At 41.8% G+C, this 23,760-nt stretch overlaps 1 protein-coding gene across 9 annotated transcripts in view; it reads left to right on the top strand.

Moving 5' to 3' along the window:
• Positions 1-23,760, top strand: part of EHMT1 (euchromatic histone lysine methyltransferase 1) — a 199,794-nt gene that overhangs the window by 140,656 nt on the left and 35,378 nt on the right. For 8 of the 9 annotated variants that reach the window (XM_077467962.1, XM_077467942.1, XM_077467956.1 and 5 more), the window contains exons 18-20: positions 6,846-6,950; positions 8,186-8,340; positions 19,961-20,116. In XM_077467962.1, the coding sequence (XP_077324088.1) occupies positions 6,846-6,950; positions 8,186-8,340; positions 19,961-20,116 (416 nt within the window). The remainder of the gene's footprint in view (positions 1-6,845; positions 6,951-8,185; positions 8,341-19,960; positions 20,117-23,760) is intronic. The other variant, XM_077467985.1, reaches the window with a different exon arrangement.

The raw sequence follows: 23,760 nt of genomic DNA, 5'->3' as shown, positions 1-23,760 counted from the left end.
TAAACTTTAGTTGCAAAGGTTTCCTGGATACTTCCCGGCTTATCTCCCATGTCAGTGCATGAGTAAAATACTTTGGCTGAAGTGTTGGACTTTGGAACCTCCACCAAGATGTGTCTTGTTCGCATGGCATTTAACCACTTTCAGACCGGACCATTTTGCTGGTCAATGACCAGAGGTCTTTTTGTTATTAGAAAAATCCAATAAACTCAATTTTAGTCATACATTTACCGTAGGCCAAAATGTATTCAGCCACATGTCTTTGGTAAAAAAAAAGTCAATAATTGTATATTTATTGGTTTGCGCAAAAGTTGTCACATCTACAAACTAAGGTACGTTTTCTGGAATTTACGCAGCTTTTAGTTTACGACTGCCTATCTCATTTCTTGAGGTGCTAAAATGGTAGGGCAGTACAAAACCCCCCCAAATGACCCCATTTTGGAAAGTAGACCCCCTAAGGAAATTGATAAGTGGCATGTTGAGCCCATTGAATATTTTATTTTTTTGCCTCAAGCGATTGAATAATGACAAAAAAAAAAATTTTTTTTTTTTTTACACAAAGTTGTCACTAAATGATATATTGCTCACACATGCTATGGGCATATGTGAAATGACACCCCAAAATAAATTCTGCTGCTTCTCCTGAGTATGGGGATACCACATATGTGGGACTTTTTGGGAGCCTAGCCGCATACGGGGCCCCGAAAGCCAAGCACCGCCTTCAGGCTTTCTAAGGGCGTCAATTTTTGATTTCACTCCTCACTACCTATTACAGTTTTGAAGGCCATAAAATGCCAAGATGGCACAAAACCCCCACAAATGACCCCATTTTAGAAAGTAGACACCCCAAGCTATTTGCTGAGAGGCATGTTGAGTCCATGGAATATTTTATATTTTGCCACAAGTTGCGGGAAAATTACAAACTTTTTTATTTTATTTTTTCACAAAGTTGTCACTAAATGATATATTGCTCACGCATGCCATGGGCATATGTGAAATGACACCCCAAAATAAATTCTGCTGCTTCTCCTGAGTACGGGGATACCACATATGTGGGACTTTTTGGGAGCCTAGCCGCGTACGGGGCCCCGAAAACCAAGCACCGCCTTCAGGCTTTCTAAGGGCGTTACAGTTTTGAAGGCTATAAAATGCCAAGATGGCACAACCCCCCCCCCCCCCCAAATGACCCCATTTTGGAAAGTTGACACCCCTAAATTTAGGGGTACACTAGTGAGACTAGGTAATAAATGGCGGGTGCCCTGAAACTATAAAAAAATAACTAACCAACCAGCGTCACCTGTAACAGTTATATGGTGATCACTGGTGAAAGGGTTAACTAGGGGGCAATCAGGGGGCTTTATGCGGTAGTATATGGGGGTCCCTGGCGCTATAAAAAGCTGCGGCGAACCTAAATACCTACCTGCCTAACTAGCGTCACCTGTGACACTAATACAGCGATCAGAAAAATGATCGCTTATTAGGCTGGGTTCACACTGGAGCGATGCGGGAACGCCACGAATCCGTGGCGGGTTCCCGCATCGCATGCCTCCCGGCGGCAGTTCACACTGCCCTATGCGAACTGCTGGGAGTGTCAGTGAAATGTTAATGACACCCCCAGATCAGTTCGCATATCGCAGTGCGATCTGCAAACTCGGATCGCATGGTGTGAACACCCATGCGATTCGATTCTGCTGCGGACCAAAAAAAGGGTCCCGTGCGAATTTGCGGCTTGTGCAGCGCGAATTCAGCCATACTATCTGTATGGCTGAACTCGAATCGCACAGAGATCGGATGTGATTTGCACTGCAGTGCGGTGCGAATCACATCCGTTCTCATAAACCGCTGCAATGTGAACCCAGCCTTAGTGACACTGGCGACGGGGGGTGATCACGGGGGTTAAACCTTTATTGGGTGGGTTAGGGGGGTACCCTAGAGCTAAAGGGGGCTAACCCTAACTGCCCTAACAGTTATTACAGTCACAAATGACACCAATGCAAAAAAAAAAAAATAATGCTATTGGTGTCACTGTGACTGGGGGGGCAGGGGTGATTGGGGGGGGTGTGAGTGTGCCTGGCATGTTCTACTGTGAAGTGTCGTGTTGGTGCAACTCACCGATCCTCTCTCCTCGGTGCCGGAACGAAAAATTCCGACACGGAGGAGAGATAACATCACTTCCTCTCCTGTGTTTACATTACAGGAGAGGAAGTGATGTCACGCCTCACTTCCATTCGTCAGGAGCGATCGAGAGGGGGTGGCCATGAATGAATGTCCGCCCCCTCATCCCGGATCGCTTCTGAACGAAAACAGACCGCCGCTGGCACCGGGGGGGGGGCGATCGGGCCCCCCACCTGCGGGAAGGCAGGGACGTACAGGTACGCCCATATGCCTGCCCGTGCCATTCTGTCGACGTACATCGTCGTGCGGCGGTCGGCAAGTGGTTAAGGGATGTTTCTTCAGATCTACTGATACTACTTTAAGGGTGCTAATGGTGTAAAGAGGACCTACCTTCCTAATTGTATGATGCCTAAGGAACAGACAGCAAACGTAGTCTTCTCCCTTTTCTGTTAGAAAAAGTCCCTTTTGTTTCCATACTCTTGCATCCCTATCTTCAAGGCTTTCCCCAAGCTTGGCTCCCAGTCCACTCACAGGATCTGTGTCTCAATGTTTGGCACAAAAAATTTGTGCGAGATCCACCAACTCTGATTGCCTCCATTCATCAGGGAGTCTTTTGGGTATTTTGTGGACAGAAGGCTGGGTTCACACTATCGCCTTATGTGGCTTACAGCAGGGGTCCAGTGCGTCCTGGTTCATCATTTCAGGTTCGATTACAGCCTGAAATTTTGGCTGAATTCGAACCTGAAATGGACCAAAAGACGCACGGGGCTCCTGTGTAAACTCACACCAGAGCCACAGTGGAGATATGCGAACAGAGCCGGTCAAAATCTCCTGCTATTGCGAAAGGGATGCAGAGAACCTGCATCCCATTCGAAATGGTGTGAACCCAGCCTGAAAGGAAAGCATACCTGCATTTCCTCATCTTCCCAGTGCATGGTTTCCTAAATTTTTCTATGGCGCACCTATGTATGCAGTTCACGCCCCTGCCCTTCAGCCTGTCATCTGCACCTTGGGTTTTCACCAGGGTGCTGGCTGCAGTAATAGCACTGGAAACTACTACTTTTCCATTTTTTGTCAGGAGTCGTCCTTGGCATCATGTAACTGCAGGTAACTTGGACAGTAGAAGGGTCCCACCTCCCGATCAACATCCTGGAGCTCCAAGAGAAATGGCTGTATCTGCAGCATTAAACCATCCAGCTTGGAGGGGGATTCAACATGGATTCAGTAGCCCAGTGTTACATCAGTGGCATACATCAGTTATCATGGAGGAGCCTGAAGTCTCACTGCCGCAGGAGAGGTAGCTGTACACCAATCACCAGTGGGACACACAAAAAAAGAAAAAACTTTTTTCTATTTATCCAGTTCCGGCGCAGACTTTGACACAACACCACAATCATCCAAGATTAAGTTCAACTGAGTGGGATGAACTGAGTTTGTGTATGAAGTGAAGCGATTAGGTTTTTAAGCCCAAAGGTGAGCAATATGCGGCTTTGTACGTGTTTTGTGCGTAATCTATTTGGGAATGATGGATCTATGAGTGTGGTGGCAGATCTGGAGCAGTGTTAAAACTACAGACAATAGCTTTTCCTCTTGTCCCTTCCAAGTCACACTTGTTCCGCAAACAACCTACTTCGTTTGAAAAACTTTGTCTGGGAGACGAGCCCTTACGGAAATCTCTCTCCTCTTACGGTTTCATACTTGCAGTTGCATCCCAGCACAACCCTCCCTATTTACGCAAATGGGAAAAAGACCTTAACACTACATTCTTGGAAGACAAAAATAACCGTAAACTCCTATTTGCTCACAAGTCTTCCCTTTGCAGTAAATACCAGGAGATTACATTCAAAATCTTCACACGCTGGTATCGGACCCCATCAGTACTAGCGTCACTTTTTCCCCCAGACACAGCCCGTTATGTTGGCCATGTGGCGCCCAGACTGGTACACTACTCCATATCTTCTGGGACTGTCCAAAGCTTTGCCCTTTCTGGCAACAAGTCCTACAGATAGTTCACAAACTTACGGGCATTTCTTTTTCTGACAACCCAGCTGCAGTGCTCTTCAATGTACCCCTATGTCGAGTAAGAAATACTGTGAATCTCTATTGAAACTTCTAAAACCAGAGCATGCATCTCCAGCTTGTGGAAACAACAATCCCCTCCTACAGTATCACAGTGGTTTGCCAGAGTGAGCGATATTCAAGAGATGGAACACTTCACCACTGCCCTCAGGGACAAGACGGAGGAACATGACACACGATGGCTGTACTGGCACTTGTTTTATTTCTCAGATGAGTGCTTGACCTACTCCTAAATTGAGATTACTCTCATATGGGAATGGGGTTTCTTGAGCAACTTTGCCTCCCTACACCCCCCCCCCCTTTTTTTTTTTCTTCTCCTCCCCCTTGTCTCCCTTTTTCCCTAGACACCTAGTGTGTGTGTGCGTGTGTGTGTGTGTGTGTGTGTATTTTTCTCTCAAAATTAAGGAAAAAAAGCTACCCGTTATGTGCTGACCTTTTGGTGCAGCTGCTTTGGAGCCTGGACATAGTTACCTTACACTGAAATTTTTGTTTACCCCCCTCCCCCCACCTCATGGTAGTTATGTGCCATCTTCTCAGTATGTAGGTGACAGACATGTTCACCTATGTGACTCTTACCGCGGAAGCCACAGCCCTCAGCCTTTTAAGTAGGGTATGTTGTTTGAAGGATATTGGCCGGAGGCTTTGATGCCATCTTTAAACCCCTGTTTGTATTCATGTTTTGTATCACTGTTAATGGTTCTAATTAAGAACGGACTGTCATAACGTACTACATTGTCATGTTGCATACCTTAAGTAAAAAATAAATAAATAAAACTACAAGACAGGTAGATTGCATCCTGTCCTTGTCAGGGTCATTTTTCACTCTCGTCTGTGTAAATTTTAGAAGTCGAAGTTTAGCAAGCAGATTTCCCTAGCCTGCAGTGTCTGGACTTGGGGAAGTGGCCCTACACCAGAGTTTTCTGTGGGGGATGCCATATGTGGCTGTATTGGCCCTTAGGTTCAGCAACAAACTGGACAGGTTTATCTCCACATGCAGGGATCCTCAAACAAGAGGTGAATGCTCTGTCTCTGTGGGATTAGTAGAACCTGATCTATGCCCAGAAACGTCTTTCTTATCTGCTTTGCAAGATTGAAATCAATGTTCCGATAATTTCAATTGCTCTGGACTGGCTCAGGCAGATGTGGTATGCCAGCCTGGTAAGTCTCTTGAAGGACAATCCTTGGGCAGTACCAGATCTATCTGGATCTTCTGTTTAAAAAAAAAAACAATTTACCATCCCGTTTCATAGTTACAGGCTTTAATGGCAATGCTGGTAAAGCCCAGGTTTTGAAAGATCGGGTCATCTCTGAATCATTGACTTCCACAATGTTAAAAGCTAGGAAGTCTACATTCCGCAAAGGTCACTCTGTGTCTCGGGGGTTCCACCGTTCAAGCTGCTCAATGATAGAGAAACCTCTCCTTCCTAAAGCTGAGTTTGGACCACCGTTTGCCTCTCAGCATTATCAAAGGTAAGAATTCTGCCCTTTCACTCTTTTATCAGAAACAGTTGGCCTCACACCTCGATACTCCTTGATTCCTTTGTACAAGGAGTCTTCCATGTAGCTCTCCCGGTTCGTTCCCCATATGATCTGAATCTGGTTCTCTCTGCTCTACAGAAACCACCTTTGAACCTATTAGAGACCTAGACATTTGCCTCTGAGTTTGTCTACAAGGAATACCACCTTGCAGGTGAGAGAAGCAAATGCAGAGTTGACAGACTTATTCTGCAAAGAACCGTTTCTGGTTTTGCATAGGACAAGGTGGTGTTGAGGCCCAGGACAACTTCTTGCCTTAGGTAGTTTCCACCTTCAACTTTTCCAATACATTGTTCTTCGATCCCTCTGTCCAGTTCCACTTCACCAAAAGGAAATGTTCTTTTGTCTAAAAGCCACTGCTTTCAGAAATATGGGCAACCTTTTTTGTCATCCCAGATTGTCACCATTGAGGTGCACCATCTCCTCATTCTACTATTCTCTAGGTTACAGTTCATTATTCTTTTCTCAGTCTTAAGGATTGGGTTTCACCCTTTCTTGTCAAGGGGCATGCTAGTGGATTTCTAAGTGTTTTTTGGCTTGGTTTCCACCCTTTCTTGTAAGGGCGCACTCTAGTAGTGATTCTTGGGCTTTTCGGCGTCAAGCAACTATTTTCCAGATATGCAAGACTTCCACCTGGTCTTCTTTTTACATGTTGTCCAAGTTCTAACAGGTGGACATTGCCACTCGGGGTGTAAAGTCCTTCAAGTGGCTCCTTGAATGGACTGCAAGCAAAGTATTTTATGGTGAGTACAAAAGTACTGTTTTCCATGTTTTGTGAGCATGTTTCTTTTTACCTTGGTCTTGCCTATAATCATCTGCCGGGTACATGTGGAGCAGTTCATTTTTCATTATTCAAGTGATTCCTGCCAAGGCATTATAATCACACCCTGGTGTCACCATTACCCTGTCACCCACTTTCCTGCTCATTTGCATATCTTAGGTGTTCTCGATTATTTTTCTGTTCAGCCTTGTCACTGATAAAAGTTTTTGCTTATTCATTTTTGTAGTTCAGATATAATAGTGTTTCTATCCATATTTGTGGAAAAAGAACATTAACAGCTGCTGTTCTGATCACACAATGGTACGTCTTTCTGACTGTGCCTTTGTTTCTCTTGTAGGATGATGGTGGTTGGACACCGATGATTTGGGCCACAGAATACAAACACTTGGAACTTGTTAAGCTGTTACTATCCTGCGGAGCTGACGTCAATATCCGGGACAATGTAAGTGCTACATCTTTTTAGGATTTAGCCTAAAAACTCCACTTGAAGCTCACACTTGGGTAATACTCTTTTGTGGATACTTGTTCTATTGTATGTGCTTTTGTACTATGTGGCACAAACAGTTCTGGTCTCCAACCACTTACATCTTCAGAGTCCTCCATGTACAGGCCAGCAGCCTATATTTTTAAAGAGAACCAGTCATGTCTGCAGTGCAAAAGAGTGTCATATTACACAGGTTAGTTAAAGCGGGAGTCCACCGGGAGTTCCGCCGTTTTTTTTTTTTTTAAAAGCCAGCAGCTACAAATACTGCAGCTGCTGACTTTTAAAATAAGGACACTTACCTGCCCAGCGCGCCCCGCGATGTCGGCACCCGAAGCCGATTTCTCGATCGTCTCTCGGGTGCTGCTGCCGCCATCTTGGTTATGGGAATCAGGAAGTGGAGCCTTTCGGCTTCATTTCCCGGTTCCCTACTGCGCATGTGCGAGTCGCGCTGCGCAATAAGGATGGTCCCCGCTGTCTCTGGGTTCCGTGTGTTTCCCAGCAGGCAGCGGGGGACTTTCAAAAAGGGGCGTAGATTCTGCGGAAAGGGGCATGGCTTCTGCAGAATCTACGCTGGAAGTGGGTGCAGATACCTGTACTGTACAGGTACCTGCACCCCCCTCCCCCCTGAAAGGTGCCAATTGTGGCGCCGGAGGGGGGGGGGGATTCCAATGAGCGGAAGGTCCACTTTAGGGTGTACCTCCGCTTTAAGAATGTAAACAACTATATTTTGTTAATTGACGCTGTTCTGGAAAACCATGTGTGAGGTCTGACAGTTGCTAATCCTAAAGTTTTACGGCAGGTGACCTCTGACTCAAAGGTATATAAAGTAAATTAAGGGAAGAAATGTAAATCTTTCTTTAATAACAATTTGAGACTAAATATTTTATTTTTATGCAAATGTCCAGTCATGACTAGTTCTGTTTAAAAAAAAAAAAAAATCAATACGCTCAAAACCAATTTATTTACTTTGCTGTGGTTTCTGGCAAAAGGTACAAATTACCAAATTGCATGTGTTAAACCTGTCATAGAAAATGCCTGACCTACATGAATCATGAAGTGCAAATCTAAGCAAATCTTATTCAGTGTAGACTTGAAGCCCCCCTACCTGGTAAAAAAATGACTCCAAATTGAGGCTTCATAAAGACTAATATGTTCTGTGCTAACATTTCCTCTTTATACTCTTTCATTCTCAGGAGGAAAACATATGTCTGCACTGGGCAGCTTTTGCCGGATCTGTTGAAATTGCCGGGATCCTTCTGGACTCTAAATGTGACCTTAGGGCTGTCAACATTCATGGCGACTCCCCACTTCACATTGCCGCTCGGGAGAACAGATACGAATGTGTTACGTAAGCAAAAAGCATTTACAGTAGGCAATGAGATTCACGGTTAGAAATTCACAAAGATACTGTTCCACCCTTCCGGAAATAGATTTTCTTTAGATGTTCCAACTATGCTAGGAAATTTCACCCTTTTTAATGATGGCGGGATCTGAAATTTAAACTGAACTCAAAAGTTAGGTCTGTTTGTACAATCCACTTTATATTTACTGCCAGACAGTGTGAAGTGTCTACCTAAATAAATTAAAATTGGACTAATTATGTAGGTAGGGAAAGTCCCCTACCCTACTTGTGGCCCAGCTAAAGTGACTCTAAACCATAATTATCAATTTAATATATTGCAGCTTATCAATTCTTGGGTGAAGTGGTTGTATTCGTTTACATTTTTTCCCTTTTATTTTTACTTTGTAATCTTGTGAATAACTCCTGTGTCTGGGTGCTATGGGGCTCAATTCACTAAGAGTTATTTGTTAAAATAACTTGTGTAGTATTTAACCCAGTGTATATAAAGTGAGAAAAAACCGCGCTATCCACAAACAAATAAATAATAGCCGCCAGCACCGCAGACGTACTGTAACAAACAAAATGGTGAAATAAAAAAGGTGCAGCGCTTAGATTATGACAATATCTATATAATCTTTTACCAGTGTAAATAATATAATCAACTTTAATAGTGAAAAAAACTCTGCATAAATTAACACTATTAATGATTCTATGTTTTATATTTAGATATTGTTTATTTCGTTTTCCACATTTACAAAAAGAACAGTACAAAATATTCCTTATACATACTTTTAAAAATCACTTTGACTAACATTCATGTTATTTCAGTGTTTTCAACATTCACATAAAAACAAACAGTCAAAAAAAGTACACATTGGGTGCCCGACCGGATCGATCTTAAATATCCCAAGAGGGAAGAAGAAGAAGAAGAGAGAGAGAGGGAGAAAATAAATAAATAAATAAATAAATAAAGCGCACCCCCTCCCCCTCTCTTCATGTGTTTAAAATTATCCTTTTGTGATTTTATCTTACCCATATTTATTACCCCTCCCACGTGACGCTTTTTCTTAATTCCAATTTGTGATTTGTGTAAGGTGGGGATTCCTCTCCTTCCATCCCCACTCCCTTCTACAAAAACAAAAAAAAAAAAAAAAAAAGGAAAAAGAGACATACAACACACCAAACCAACCAAAAAAAAAAAAAAAAAAGAAACCCCAGACAAACCCCCTAAAGGGCCCCAGAACAAGGGGTCCCCCCATCTCCTCCCCCACACAAAAAAAAAAAAAAAAAAAAAAACAAGGGGGGGAAAGGGATCCTTTCCCCTTCTCCTCCCTTCCTCCCTCCTCTCCTCCTCCCTCCTTTATAAAAAATAAATAAAAAATTTATAAGGGGTTATGAAGTATATGCATCCTATCTCCCTCCCCTAGACGCCCTCTCCATCCCCCATAATTCCAAGATATATTGAGGATTTTCTAAATTCCATCCAATTCCTCCAAGTCGCCTGGAATCTAATTTCGGCTCCCCGTTGAAGGTATATTAGTTCTTCCATAATCCTCAATCTATCTATTTCCCTAAACCAATCTCTTATCCCTGGTGTTTCCTTTACTTTCCAGTATCTCGGGATCAGTACTTTCGCTGCGTTTAGCAAAAATGGAGTTAATGCTCTTCTATATTTTTCCCTAGGGCCCTCGGCCGCGTGAAACAAACATTTCCAGGGATCCAGTTCTATTTCCTTCCCGTCGATCTCTTTAATTAAGCCCACCACCTTTTCCCAGTATAACTGGATTGCACTGCATTGCCACCATATATGGGCGTGGGTTCCCTCCCTCCCACACTCTCTCCAACAAAGGGGTGATAAGTCTTTGTTAATCTTATGCATTTTCGATGGAACATAATACCATCTAACCAATAATTTATAGTTCATTTCTTGGATCTTTGTATCTATTGAAGTGGAGTGGGTATAGTCTATAACTTTCCCTTTCAGTTTTTCTGGGATTGATTGATTCAATTCCCCTTCCCACCTCCCAAAAGCCGGTATCGCCTCATCCTCCATTAAAGATATTAAGGTCCTATATATCTTAGAGATCCCCTGTCTGCCCACTCCTCCTCGGTCAATCAATTTCTCCCAAGGGTTTAAATTGTCACCAGAGCGGAGAGGTTTTGGAAGGGACTCAACAAAATGTTGGAGTTGTCTGTATCTCCATCCATCCCATGGTGTTCTTCCATATTTCTCTCGTATCTCCTCTAATGAGCATAAGCTATTTACTTTTAACACATCCCTTAACCTTAATATGTCCCTATGCGTCCACTTCTGGAACATTTTGTTTTCTTTCCCTGGAGGAAAATAGTTATTTCCTGACAGGGGCATTAGAGGGCTATTGTTATTTTGTCCTTCTGTACCTTTGAGTACCCCATCCCATGTTCTTAATGTTTCCATTGTAATCGGGGATATTCTTCTAGAGAGACCCCTAAACTTCATTGGAATCCAAATGGTCTGACTCAGGGCAACATTACTCATATTGTCTTCCAGTGATACCCACTTTTTATATGGAGCGTTATAAACCCAATCCAGAATCCTCCTCATTACCGCTGCTGAATGATATTTTTGAAAATCTGGGAGAGATACCCCTCCCTTATCCTTAGGCCTATTCATTACCTTATAAGAAACGCGACTTCCTCTTTTGTTCCATATAAATTTCTGAATCAGGGATTTAATAATTTTAAAATAGGCCCCTGGGATATTTATCGGGAGGCTCTGAAAGATATATAGAGCCTTTGGCAGAATCATCATTTTAATTACGTTTATCCTGCCAAACCATGACAGTCTGTGTGCAGGGTAACCTTTAAGATCTTGTTTAATTTTATTTAAAAGAGGGAGATAATTATCTTGATATAAATCTGTAACTGATGTCGATAAGTATATTCCTAAGTATTTCAGGCCCTTTTCTTTCCACACAAAGGGGAAAAGAGCTCTAAGTTCTCTTCTCTCCTCTGGGGGAGAATGGACATTTAATATCTCAGTTTTCTCTCTATTGATCTTAAAGTTCGAAACAATCCCGTATTCCTCCAGCTCCTGCAGAATCCTAGGAAGGGACTGTTTGGGATTCGTTATATAGAGCATAATATCATCTGCAAATGCAGATATCTTATGCTCATTCTCTGATACTTTTATTCCCTCTATACCTTGGTTCGCTCTTATAGAAACCAAAAGAGGTTCTAAGGAGAATACAAAAAGTAAGGGAGATAATGGGCATCCCTGACGTGTACCATTATAAAGCCCAAAAGAGTTTGATAGGGTCCCATTCACCTGAATCTGAGCTGTAGGGTTAGAGTATAAAGCCTCTATCCACCGCAGCATTCTTGGGCCTAAACCAAATTTATATAATGTCTGCAGCATGTATTCCCATTCTAACCTATCAAATGCCTTTTCCGCATCAACCGATAGGAAAAGGGAAGACTGCTTCTTCTTCTTAACTTCCTGCATTAAGAGGGTTGTCCTCAGTATATTGTCCCTCGCCTCCCTTCCAGGTACAAAACCTGCCTGATCGCCTTCTATACAATCTGGCATATGTTGTTTCAGCCTCTCGGCTAAAATCCTTGCATAAATTTTTACATCCTCATTAATCAGAGAAATAGGTCTAAAGCTAGAGCATAATGTTGGGTCTTTCCCTTCCTTTGCTAATATAGTTATAAAGGCCCCCAAAGCTTCCTTCCGTATCTCCCTTCCTTCCCCTATTGAGTTCATGTACTGATGAAAATAAGGTGTTAAAGGTCCCAGAAACTTTTTAAAGTATAATGACGTGTATCCATCGGGCCCTGGGCTCTTCCCATTCTTACTATCCTTAATTGCTCTCTCTATTTCCTCCTTAGAGATATCCCTATCGAGCATACCAGCATCCTCCTCTGCTATCCTCGGTAGATCTATCTTCCGGAGATATTGTTCAATTTTTTCCCTTCTCTTTTGTTTATCCTTGGGGTCCTGGTTACCATTTACCTTATACAATAGTTGGTAGTATTCTGAGAAGGTGTTACTAATATCTCTTGTTGCATATTTCATTACTCCCTTCTTATCTTTAATTTTTGCAATATAATTAAAATTTCTTCTAGGTTTAATTACCCCTGCCAGGATTCTCCCCGGTTTATTACCAAATTCATATTGTCTTTTAGCGGACTTTAAAAAGGCCTGCCTGGTTTCCTGTTCCAGTATGTCTCTCAGTGCCTCCCTTTTTCCCATAAGTTCGTCCATTATTTTATGGTCATTTAACCCTTTATGTAACTGTTCCAACTCCTGGATTTCCTGTAAGATTAGTGATTTTTGCATTGACCTTATTTTCCTCCTCTTAGCTGCTTCTGCTATCAATCTCCCTCTCATATATACCTTATGGGTCTCCCACAACACAGTTGGTGCAATATTTTCTACATTATTTTCTTTAAAAAATAAGTTCATATCTCTTTCCAAAGCTTCAAATATTTTATGGTCATGCAAGAGGGATTCATCCAACCTCCATACTCTTTGCCTAATCGGTATATCCTACAGGTCCAAAACAGCCATAACTGGGGCATGATCGGAGAGAGTTATTGATTTTACTTCTACTTTCTTTAACCCCTCCAAAAGCTGATGGTCCAAGAGGATATAATCGATTCTTGAGTAAGAGTGATGTACCTGGGAGTAATATGTAAAATCCTTTCCCCCCGGATGCGCAATTCTCCACACCTCCACTAGTTGCTGTCGATGTAATTTTTGTTTAATTATCTTTAGGTAATTACCTTCTGAGCGTAGGGATGGGGGTTGGGCATCCAGGGTTGGATCAAATACAAAGTTAAAATCCCCTGCCATAATCACCCCCCCTTCCTTAAAACATTCTAATTTATTCAACACTTTCCCCAAGAAGGGACAGGGGAGATAATTAGGGCAGTAGATACAAGCCAACGTATACATTTTATTAAAAATCAAGCCTTTGATAAATAGATATCTCCCTTCAGAATCCGATTCCATATCCTTTAAAGTAAAGGGGGTATTTCTGTCAAACCCAATAGCAATTCCTCTTGCCCTTTTGCTAGAGGAATATCCATGAAACCAAGTTGGATAATTTTTGGACTTCAGACCACTATTATGGGACCATTTAAAATGAGTTTCCTGTAGGAAAGCAATATTTGATGACCATTTTTTCAACTCCTGCAAAATCTGATATCTCTTATTGGGACTATTTAACCCTCTAACATTATATGTAACAATCTTCAACGGGGCCATCTTTCATGGAGATTGGTTATAGCCCACCATAAACATTCCATCATGAAGGCAAAAACAAAAATAAACGTATATTTTTTACCTAGATCGATCCAGTCGGTGCACCCTTCATTGATAAATGTGAAACAACAACGTATTCTCCCCCCCCAGTATTTTCCTCCCTCCCTTCCCACCCCCCCACCCTTTACACATTGAATATCAATGTTATCGTCCTCCAGGCTAGTGCCTATTTACTAGACCCCAGCCCTGGTTGGACCTTCCTTGAGGGAGTATAAGTGCCCGCGTGGGCCCCCGAGCCTCACCCCCTTTCGGAGGTGGTCTCGGGGGAGCACGCGGGCACCGCCCAGCCCCCGGCACATACCTCCCCTCTTAGCGAGCCTACTCAAATTCATCCTTGCCCAAAACCTTTATTCTTTTTACTTATCCTCCCTTATTCCTGCCCGCCCACCTGTTATTTATTATTATTTACCTACATTTTTCCTCTTCCACCCCCCTCTCCTCCCTCTTCATAAAAAAAAAAAAAAAAAAAAAAAAAAAAGAGGGGAGGGAAAAAAAAAAGGAAAGCAAAGAGACCCTACACTCTATTCCAAGGCTGGTCTCTTACTTTCGTCCAGTCTAGGGGTTTTTTCTCCCAATTTTCTAAATTAACACATGGCATATTCAGTTTATTGCAGAATTCTTTCAAGTCCTCTGGGAATCTCAAGGTAGCTGATATCCCTTGGTTTTTGGCTATCAGACATGCGGGGAAGCCCCATCTATAAGTGATCTTCTTCTCTTGTAGTTGATTTATTAGGGGTTTCAATGCCCTTCTACGGCTCAGTGTCTCCTGTGAGAGGTCAGAAAAGATAAGCAGCGTAGCTCCCTCGTATTTAATGGTTTCAGAGCTTCTTGCATCTTGCTGAATTTGTTGTTTTGTTTCATATTGGGTAAATCTCACAATTACATCTCTCTCCATCTCAGGTCTTGGCTTCTCTTTTGTTTGAATTCTATGTATTCTATCAAAAGCTATATGAGATGTTATTTCTTTTTTCATTATTTTATTAAAGACTTCTCGTAGCACAGTCTCTAACTCAGTGTTTTTCACGGATTCTGGAAGGCCACGAATTCTTAAATTATTTCGCCTATTCCTATTTTCCTGGTCCTCTAATTTATATCTGATATTTCTCATTTCTTTCCAGTCCATATCCGCCCTTTTTTGTAATTCCGAAATAGCTTTTTTATGTTCTTCTAATTGTATTTCCGATTCTTCTACCCTTTTTAATACATTTTGAATATCTGCACGAGTTGCCTTTAATTCGCCCTTAATCATCCCTTCCAGATGTGACATCATTTCTGCCATGTCCTGTTTAGTGGGGAGTGATTGGGGGTTAATTACTTCTTTTTCTGGATCCCACATCTTTCCTGACACTTTTTGTTGGTATCGTTCTTTCGAGCTTTTCTGTGGAGTTACACCTTCTTCTATATTATGTTCTTTGCTTGTCTGTCCTTCACGGGCAGGTGATATTCCTTCTCCCCTTTCTACTTCCTTTTCCTCCCTCTGGTCTACTCTGCCCTGGGCCATATAAGTTTTTATAGAATTCCCTTTTCCGCTTTCTGTTTGCCCAGCTTTGGCTCCCCTCCTTACCATTATCCTTTCTTCCCCCTACCCCTTCAGTTTAATCTTTCAAGTTTACGTTAATAAGCGTTGATATTATTTAGCTCTATTACCAACCTAGTCTCCCCCAGATTATAATTCCTTCTGAGAAGCAGGTACTTTTTCCCTATCTATTCCCTTCTTCTTTTCCCCTTCCCTCTCCACTTCCCCCAATATACCAATGTGCAAATCCGTTTTCAATTACAGTACAATCTCAATATTATACAGTTATTATATAATTTTTCCAAAACTATATGTTATATATATTGTGTGTCCCAATTCTAAAAAAAAAAAAAAAAAAAAAAAAAAAAACGGAGAGAGAAAAGGGGGATTTCCTTTCCTTTCCTTTTCTCAAGATAAGTGCAAATAATGCAAAAAGTGCAAAAAGGCGCACAAAGTGCAAAAAGTGCTAGAGATTCAAAAAATTGCAGAGAGTGCCAAAAGTGTAAAGATACAAAAAAAAAAAAAAAAAAAAAAAAAATTTTTGGGGGAAGATACAGAAACAAAAAAATGCAGAGTGCAAGAATAAAAAAAAAAGTGCACTCAATGCTAAGGTTGCAAAAATAAATAAATAAATAAATAAATAAATAAAAAAAAAAATTTTAATAGTAAAAAATAAATGAATAATACAAAAAAAAGAAAAAAAAAATGCAAAAAGTGCTAGGGGTACAAAAATTGCAAAAAGTGCTAAAGGTGCAGAAAATGCTGAAAAAAAATAAATAAAAAATTTAAAAAAAAAAGGAGGGAGTCCAAATACAAAAAAAGTGTAAAGAGTGCAAGGGTAAAGAAAAGTGCATAAAATGCTAAAATTGCAGACTATTTGCAAAAAAAAAAGAAAGGGGGGGGGGTGAGATGGGATACACCCAGCAAGAGGGATAGGGGAGAGGGGAGGCACTTACAGGGGGTATTATTTCCTAAAAAAAAAAAAAAAAAAATAAAAGAGGGGGGGGGGGGTGTAGATGGCAACGTGGGAAGGGGGAGACAAGCGGGCTGTTGTATCGGGTATACAAATACAGATGTCTACCCTAATCCCAATCTTTTAATCACTGCAGAGAGAGAAACAATGTCCAACAACTTTTAACTTCAGATGTATCAGAGGAGAGAGGGGATTCCAGCACATAAGTCTTAATATCCATTCAATATCCAATCAAAAAAAAGGAAAAGGAAAAAAAAAAAAAAAAAAAAACAGTCCAATAACTCCTCCTGGGTCTCACTCTCGCTGTTTATAATTGATTTGATAGCAGATATTCAGAAATTTGTCTAAATTACTCGCTGTTTGTTATTTATAATTCCTATATTCATATAGAATCCGTTTTTCCTGTTCCCCCAAAGCTCTATCGTATTTTCTAAAATATCCCCTAAACCATCGTCCAGTCTGCTAATAGGAGTGTTTTATTTAGAGCAGTCCACTTTTACCTCTACAATCCAATCCGAGTCATCACTCCCTTAGCATCAATTCACCAGCCAAACAGCAGATCTTTCATCCGATTTGATATTTAGGAGGGCTGGGTATATAAGCTTAAGCTGGTTTTAAGAACTATTACAGCTATTACAAACCCACGGTATTTTTCAGATGGATTGATTTACTATAGCAGACTTCTCATAGTGGTCAGCGGGATAGGGGGGATAGTAGTCTCGATTTAACAGTTTATACAGCCATAGGACTATAGCCGTTCTCATTCCTCCCTACCCCCTCGAAACCCTCTCACCCTCAGCCGCACCGGCGTCCGCTCTCTCTGGATGTCCAGGGTCCACTGCACGCCGCTCTCTCTCTCTCTAGGGGGAGGTTTCTACAAACAGTCGTTTCCGCTGATCAAGGAACCATGTCCCAGCTCCCGGATCAGACCTCCCTCCTCTGGCCTCACTCTCAGCTTCTCCTCCGTTCGTCCGTGTCTGGCAAGCTCCTACAGCGTGAGGGATAGGAGGATTCCTATGTCTGTGTCTGGCTCCACGGACGGTAGGATACTTAGGCTCCAGGAGATCGCTGCTTCAATAGCATAGTATAGGCAGTGTCAGTAGTTAACACATGCTTTCAGCTCGCCTTCGGGGGAGGTGCGCCTCTGGCCACGGCGTTCAGCTGGTGTGTGGCGCCATCTTCTGAAGCTCCACCTCCCTCCGCAAACCTGCGCCGCGCTCTTCGCTGATCAGATCCGCGATGTTGATTGATTGATTCTATGTTTTAAAGGTCGACCGATATATCGGCCGATATTTGCCGTTTTTTAAATCGGCATCGGCCGATTTGTGCTGATAAAAAGCCGAAGGGGGACTTTGAAATGACTTCTGTATAGAAGTCAGTCTAAGTTGACTGAGTCGTCATAGCAACCCTTTCCTCCTCTCTGGGCTGCCAAGAAAAGAACAGAAAGATACAATGTTTACACTTCTGAATGAATGAAGTCATCTCTGTGTGTAGAAGTTCTCAGTTTAACCATTTAAAGACTAAATCTTTTCTGACACTTGTTGCTTACAAGTAAAAATCCTGTATTTTCTGCCAGAAAATCACTTAGACCCCCCAAAAATGATATATATTTTTTTAGCAGAGATCCTAGGGAATAAAATAGCGGTTGTTGCAATATTTTATGTCACACGGCATTTGCACAGAGGTCTTTCAAATGCATTTTTTTGGGAAAAAAATACAGCATTTAAAAAATAAAAATAAAATAAAAACAGTGAAGTTAGCCCATTTTTTTTTTTTTGTCCAAAAGTTTTGACTACCTGTTTTTATTTAATATATATATATATATATATATATATATATATATATATTTTTTAAAATCTAAATCATACATACAAGTAAACTGATTGGAGGTTTGTTTTGTTTAATAAATGTTTAAGTGTAAGAAATTTTCTGTATCACGTATGAAGGCCGCTTTCACACTGGAGCGGGCAGGCGTTGATGGTAAAACGCAAGTTTTAGCGGCTCTTTACCATCATTTTAGCGGTGCCATTTGGCTGCTAGTGGGGCACATATAACCCAGCTAGCGGCCAAGGAAGAGGTTAAATGCGCCCATGAAGCACTGCTGCCAAATCGCATTGCATGCGCTTCGGCAGTGGTGCCCATTCATATCAATGGGCAGGAGTGGTGGAGGAGCGGTATACACCACTCCAAACGTGCTGCTTGCAGGACTTTTTCTTTAAGATCCTGCCAGCGCATCGCCTCCGTGTGAAAGCACTCTGTCTTTCACACAGACTGCAGGGGAGCCATTTTACAGGCACTTTACAGGCGCTATTTTTAGCCCAAAAGCGCCTTAAAACGCCACAGTGGGAAAAGTGTGTTAGATCAAGGGGGATTAAAAATAAATAAATAAATAAAATAAAATCGGCCTAACATATCGGCCCAAAAAAATCGGCATCATATATCGGCTATCGGCCGCCATGATTTCTAAATATCGGCATCGGCCAGAGAAAAACCCATATTGGTCGACCTCTACTATGTTTTAGACAACACTATATCCAAATATACAAAAAAATTATTGATATACGTATATCCACCAAGGTGAACGCGTTAAGAGTCCATAAGTGAAACAATATGGTGACAAAGTGCAGTATCTTGAGAAGTTATAGTGACTTCAGTGAATACTTTGCAGAAATCCACCACCACTTGAGAGGAGGCTTACCAGATGTAATGGACCCAGTTAGGTATATACCTAGTGAGTCACACGAGTTTATTGATGTAAATCCACACGAAAAAACTGCTGGCAAAACTTGTAACTTCTCATGGGTACCAGAGTAGAAAGAGAGATGACCCAAAAATAGATGAAATGGCTATCCACCTTTTGGGGTGACAGAGATTCTTCCACGTATATTATAGGCCAAAAAGAAAATACAGCCTCATAGTGAAATACCATTTAAAACTTTTATTAACATTAAAAGCGTAAATGGGTACTCACATATTACAGGCAAATACAAGCATGGAAATAAAATCTGGCAACGCAGTGGCATCAACGAGCCCTTCCCGACGCGTTTCTCCTAAACAGGCATCATCTGAATCTCAATCATCTCATCTCAATCTTAATCTTCTTAAAGAGCAGTGTATACTCAGACCTAAACATGAGCTCAGATGTATCTGAAACTTCTATAAAAGTACACTCAAGGTATATGTCAAACCAAAAGCATTTCATTTTGAATAGAGTGAAAGAGGATTAGAACTGTTTTTTTTTTTTTTTTGTTTTTTTTTATTCCTATCTGTTCGAGAATATTACACTTGTTCCCTGTCCTATTGATAGTAGTTTCACAAGACAGAAAGTGAAGGAAAATCTGCAACAGGGACACAGACCAGAAACAAATATCAGACCGGAACCTACAGCCTTCCCCTACTTTACTAAAGATAAATAAAAGCATATTATGCCTGTCTGTTTTGATATTGGAGAATTGTCCTCACTTTTTATCAAATGAAACGACATCCCCCGAATACTATAAAAAACCTGATGTGGGTTCTAGGGTTTCCTCATACAATCCACAACTAAGAAAAAGAAAATTGTCTGGAGCTTCTGTATAACCCTTATGTCACTGTGTTTGTTCTATTGCTTTACTGAACAGACAGCACTTGTGTCCTATTAAATAGGCCCTATAATTAGGAGAGTGTACAGCCCTATGCTACGTTGTTATACAGTGGCATATATATTTAATTTTTTTTCTGCAAACTGTATGCAGAAATGGTACTCCCTCCTTAGTGTATGATGGGTAGATGATCGTTCTGAGCATATCTATATGTTGTAATGAACCCTTCTGTTTTTGTACCACTCCAGACTTTTCCTTGCTCATGGTGCCGAAGTGAGCTTGAGGAATAGGGAGGGTGAAACACCAGTGGAATGTTGCAGCCCCAGTTCTGAAGTCTGGGCCGCTTTAAAGAAGAGCAGTAACTCATCCGACAGACCCAAGACAGAGGAGACGGTGCTCAACAGGTACGTAGAAAACATTTTGCATCTCTCCATTTTTGTATTCAGTTGTGTTTTCTTTATCGTACAGTACAAGACACAGGCTGTCAATCATATCAGAGGAGTTATATGCTGTACCCTTGGGTGACTGGACACTGGCAAACCACTAAATGCTGTTAACACACTCTCGTATAATCCTTCCCAACATGTCATCCTCATTTTTTTTTGCTAGTGTCTGTGTGAGAGAAATTGTTAGCAGGAGCAGTGAATTCTCTTATCGAGACTAGTTATGAACTGTACCAAGCTAGTGCCCCCAGCTTCAAAGGTGGGCATGGTGCTGGCCTGTAATGTTTCAACTGCGGTGGACAGTGTACAGGGACACACCTAGGTACCTGATGCAGCATGTGTTGGCTCCAGGTGCTCTACAGGTCCATAACATGTCCACCTGATGGGGAGATTTTCTCCTCCCCACCACAACAGTATTCTTCAGTACACAATAGTACCCTATAGACGAGGGTTGTTGCATGAAGCACACCAAGCTATCTCTTTCCTCTGTAAAACTCTTGACAGCTCTGGATGAGGACTTGCCTTCTTTCAGAGACCCTGTGAATAATCATATTGTACTTCAGTATGTGCAAGAATCAGAGAATCCATCAGCTAAAATGTTGGTCTGCTGAACCTGGCAATGAGAAAAGGGCCCTTGGCACAGAAGTTATCATCTTTTAAAAAGGAAAAGCATGTAAGAGAGATGGGCTTTTAAGTGGTGATCCCCATGGTTGAGATAAATCAGATATATATATCTGTCTCTATCTCAGTCATTATTATTAAATAGAAAAGTTTTTATTGATGTATATAATCATAAAAAGACGAGTGAAAAGGGCAACTAGAGGCCCAAATACATGTAATAAACACATCACAATATCATATATTAAATGTATGGGATCTGCCAACATGTTTTGTGGTAATCACTGCTTCCTCAGGGCTCAGTTATCCGTATGTGAATCACAAAACATCTAGTGTATATTCAAACAAGGCAGAATTAATCATTTCATATTAACATATAATCAATGACATATATGCAGTAACCTGTCCCCAAATTGAAACAGGATGGGAGGGAAAGGGGGGGGGGGGGGACACAAAAAAAGGGAGACCCTTCACCTTACTGATAAAGGGCATATATGAGACTTGATCACAATATATGTTGTAACTTATAATACCTAATGGAAATGAGTCAAAAACACAAATAATAAGCCAGGGTTATCCATATAACCTTTTTGGCAGAAACGCATAAAGTGGCCAGGATATATATGGCTACTACTGCACTAACCTGCATAGAGGGGTGACGGCGACAAATTCAAACTCTAGCAGATGGAATTTCAGCTAGAAGCTCACATCTATGTATACCACCAATAAGAATTGATGCACCTACAAAACGCACCAAAAAAAGGATGCAAATGAATACACCTTTCCCAAGTAAATCTCACAAACAATCGACATTGGGCAAAACAAGCAATACATATCTCATCCCAAAAGCAAGGAGCTTTGAAATCTGTACTGGCATCAAGATGTCAGCTCAACAGGAGATGTGTGTCTGGGTCTCCTGAGAGCCCCCTCATCCAGCACAAAACCCCCCCCACACAGACTTGCCCTTAAGGGATCCAAAAGGGGCTGGTCACTTGGGAGCTGGGTGGGCCCTTTCTCAAATGGGCAAAAAATGGGGGGGGGGGGGGGGCGCATAATAAGGGCGCCAGACCGGCACCGAAACATATCTGCATAGTACTCTCCTTGACCACGTCCAGATCTTTCCTCCGCGCTAAAGTTAGCCTGCACTCTGCAGTGGAGGACAACCACTGTCAGTTTGTGGCACTCCCCTTTGTTCTAGCCACGGCTCCCTGAGTTTTTATGAAGGTCTTGGCATGGCTGCTGGCTCTGTTACAATCCAGCCTTGGCCATTTTGTTACAGCGACCTTTAGCATCTCCTTGATGAAGATCTTTGCTGTTGTTATGGGACCTTCCCTTAATACTTTCTGTCCTACAAAATCTGGTGGATCTTACCCGTAAGGTGGCTTTTCTGGTGGCAGTTACCTCTGTTAGGCAGGTTTCAGAGCTCGCCACCCTGTCCTGTAGGCAACCTTTTTGGTGTTTCAGAAGAACCAGGTTTTGCTGCCTCTGAATGCTTCCTTTCTGCCAAAGGTGGTTTTTGGCTTCCATTTAAAAGAGAATATTGTTTTGCCCTTCTAAAGACTCCAAAAAATGGAATCCATTATCTGGATGTGTTGTGGACTCTGAAGGTGTTTTTTTTTTTTCCTTCCTTTTTGGGGGGGGAAGGGGGGTGTATGAAGGTTTATATTGAAGCCATAGCCTCTACCGAAAAATTAAGACTCTCTTTATATTACCACGTGACCAGAAAGGGTTTGTCTGTATTGCATTGACTCCCTTCTAAATTTAGGCTCATTCTACCGGATCTGCTGGTGTGTCTTGGGCGTTTCAACATTGGGATTCTGTTGCATAGCTTTGCAAGGCAGCTACCTGGTCTTCTGTGCATACTTTTATTAAGTTTTACAGCATAGATGTTAATGCTAGTTTCAGCCGCAAAGTTTTGCAGGCTTGGCCTGGTTTAGGCCTTTATTTTTTTTGAAGGTCTGCTATCTAAATTTTTGTTACCTTCCCCTCATGACTGCTTTGGGGACTTCCCACCTGATATGATTTACAGACTGTACAATAAAGAAAATTGAACCCGGTCCTGTGTTTTTTGGTCTTTCGTTACTTACTAGAAAACTAAGTTTCACGTGGTGAGAGGTTTTTGAGGGAGTGTTAAAAGTGTTCAGTGGCTTTACCAGGGTCCAGCCACCTGTAGGTGCAGCATAAAATCCATCTGTTAAAATTGTCAGTTTGTGCCCTGCACTGTATTAAGAGAAAAGGATTTTATAGGTATGTAAAAAATCCAACTCTTGAAAAAAAGGTGAAAGTAAAAACGCTCTTATTAGCGTGCCAGTGATAAAGAAACCTACACAAGAAAAAATAAAAATCAGGTGTTTCATACCTGCAGCACTCTCAAAAACCCTGCCAATATGGGCGAATTCCTTGCCATTCTCATAAGCCAAGCTTCAGCTGATCCAGATACTTATAAAACCTGCCCACCCCCTCCCTGACTTCTGCACTATTTTATTGGGCAGTGAGACAGACCATGTTAGTATTGTTGGAATAGGAATGTATGTAGTATGTGCTTTTAACACCACCTACACAATGGTGTTTCTTTTTTTTTTTTCCATTACACACTTTTTACCATTTTCCAATGAGGGGCACAGGAGATGAGAAACAGGTTATGCTGCCAGTTTCAAGGATAGGACACTGGCAAACAGTTTGTAAGCCAGCCCCAAGTATAACGCCTTCTCTGTCTAGCATGCCTCAGCTTTTTTACTAGTGTCCAGCAGGACATCTTTTCTTTGCTCCACAGAGAAAAGTCCAAACATTTTTTTGCTTTAAAGCGGGAGTCCGCGTTTTTTTTTTTTTTTTAAAAGCCAGCAGCTACAAATACTGCAGCTGCTGACTTTTAAAATAGTGACACTTACCTGTCCAGCGCGCCCGCGATGTCGGCACCCGAAGCCGATCTCCTGATCGTCTCTCGGGTGCTGCCGCCGCCATCTTGGGTATGGGAATCAGGAAGTGGA

Source organism: Lithobates pipiens, unplaced genomic scaffold (assembly GCF_037356315.1).
Source record: "Lithobates pipiens isolate NorthernLeopardFrog02 unplaced genomic scaffold, aLitPip1_a1.2 Scaffold_11, whole genome shotgun sequence".
Taxonomy (NCBI): Eukaryota; Metazoa; Chordata; class Amphibia; order Anura; family Ranidae; genus Lithobates; species Lithobates pipiens.
This window is presented reverse-complemented; position numbering and strand designations above follow the sequence as displayed.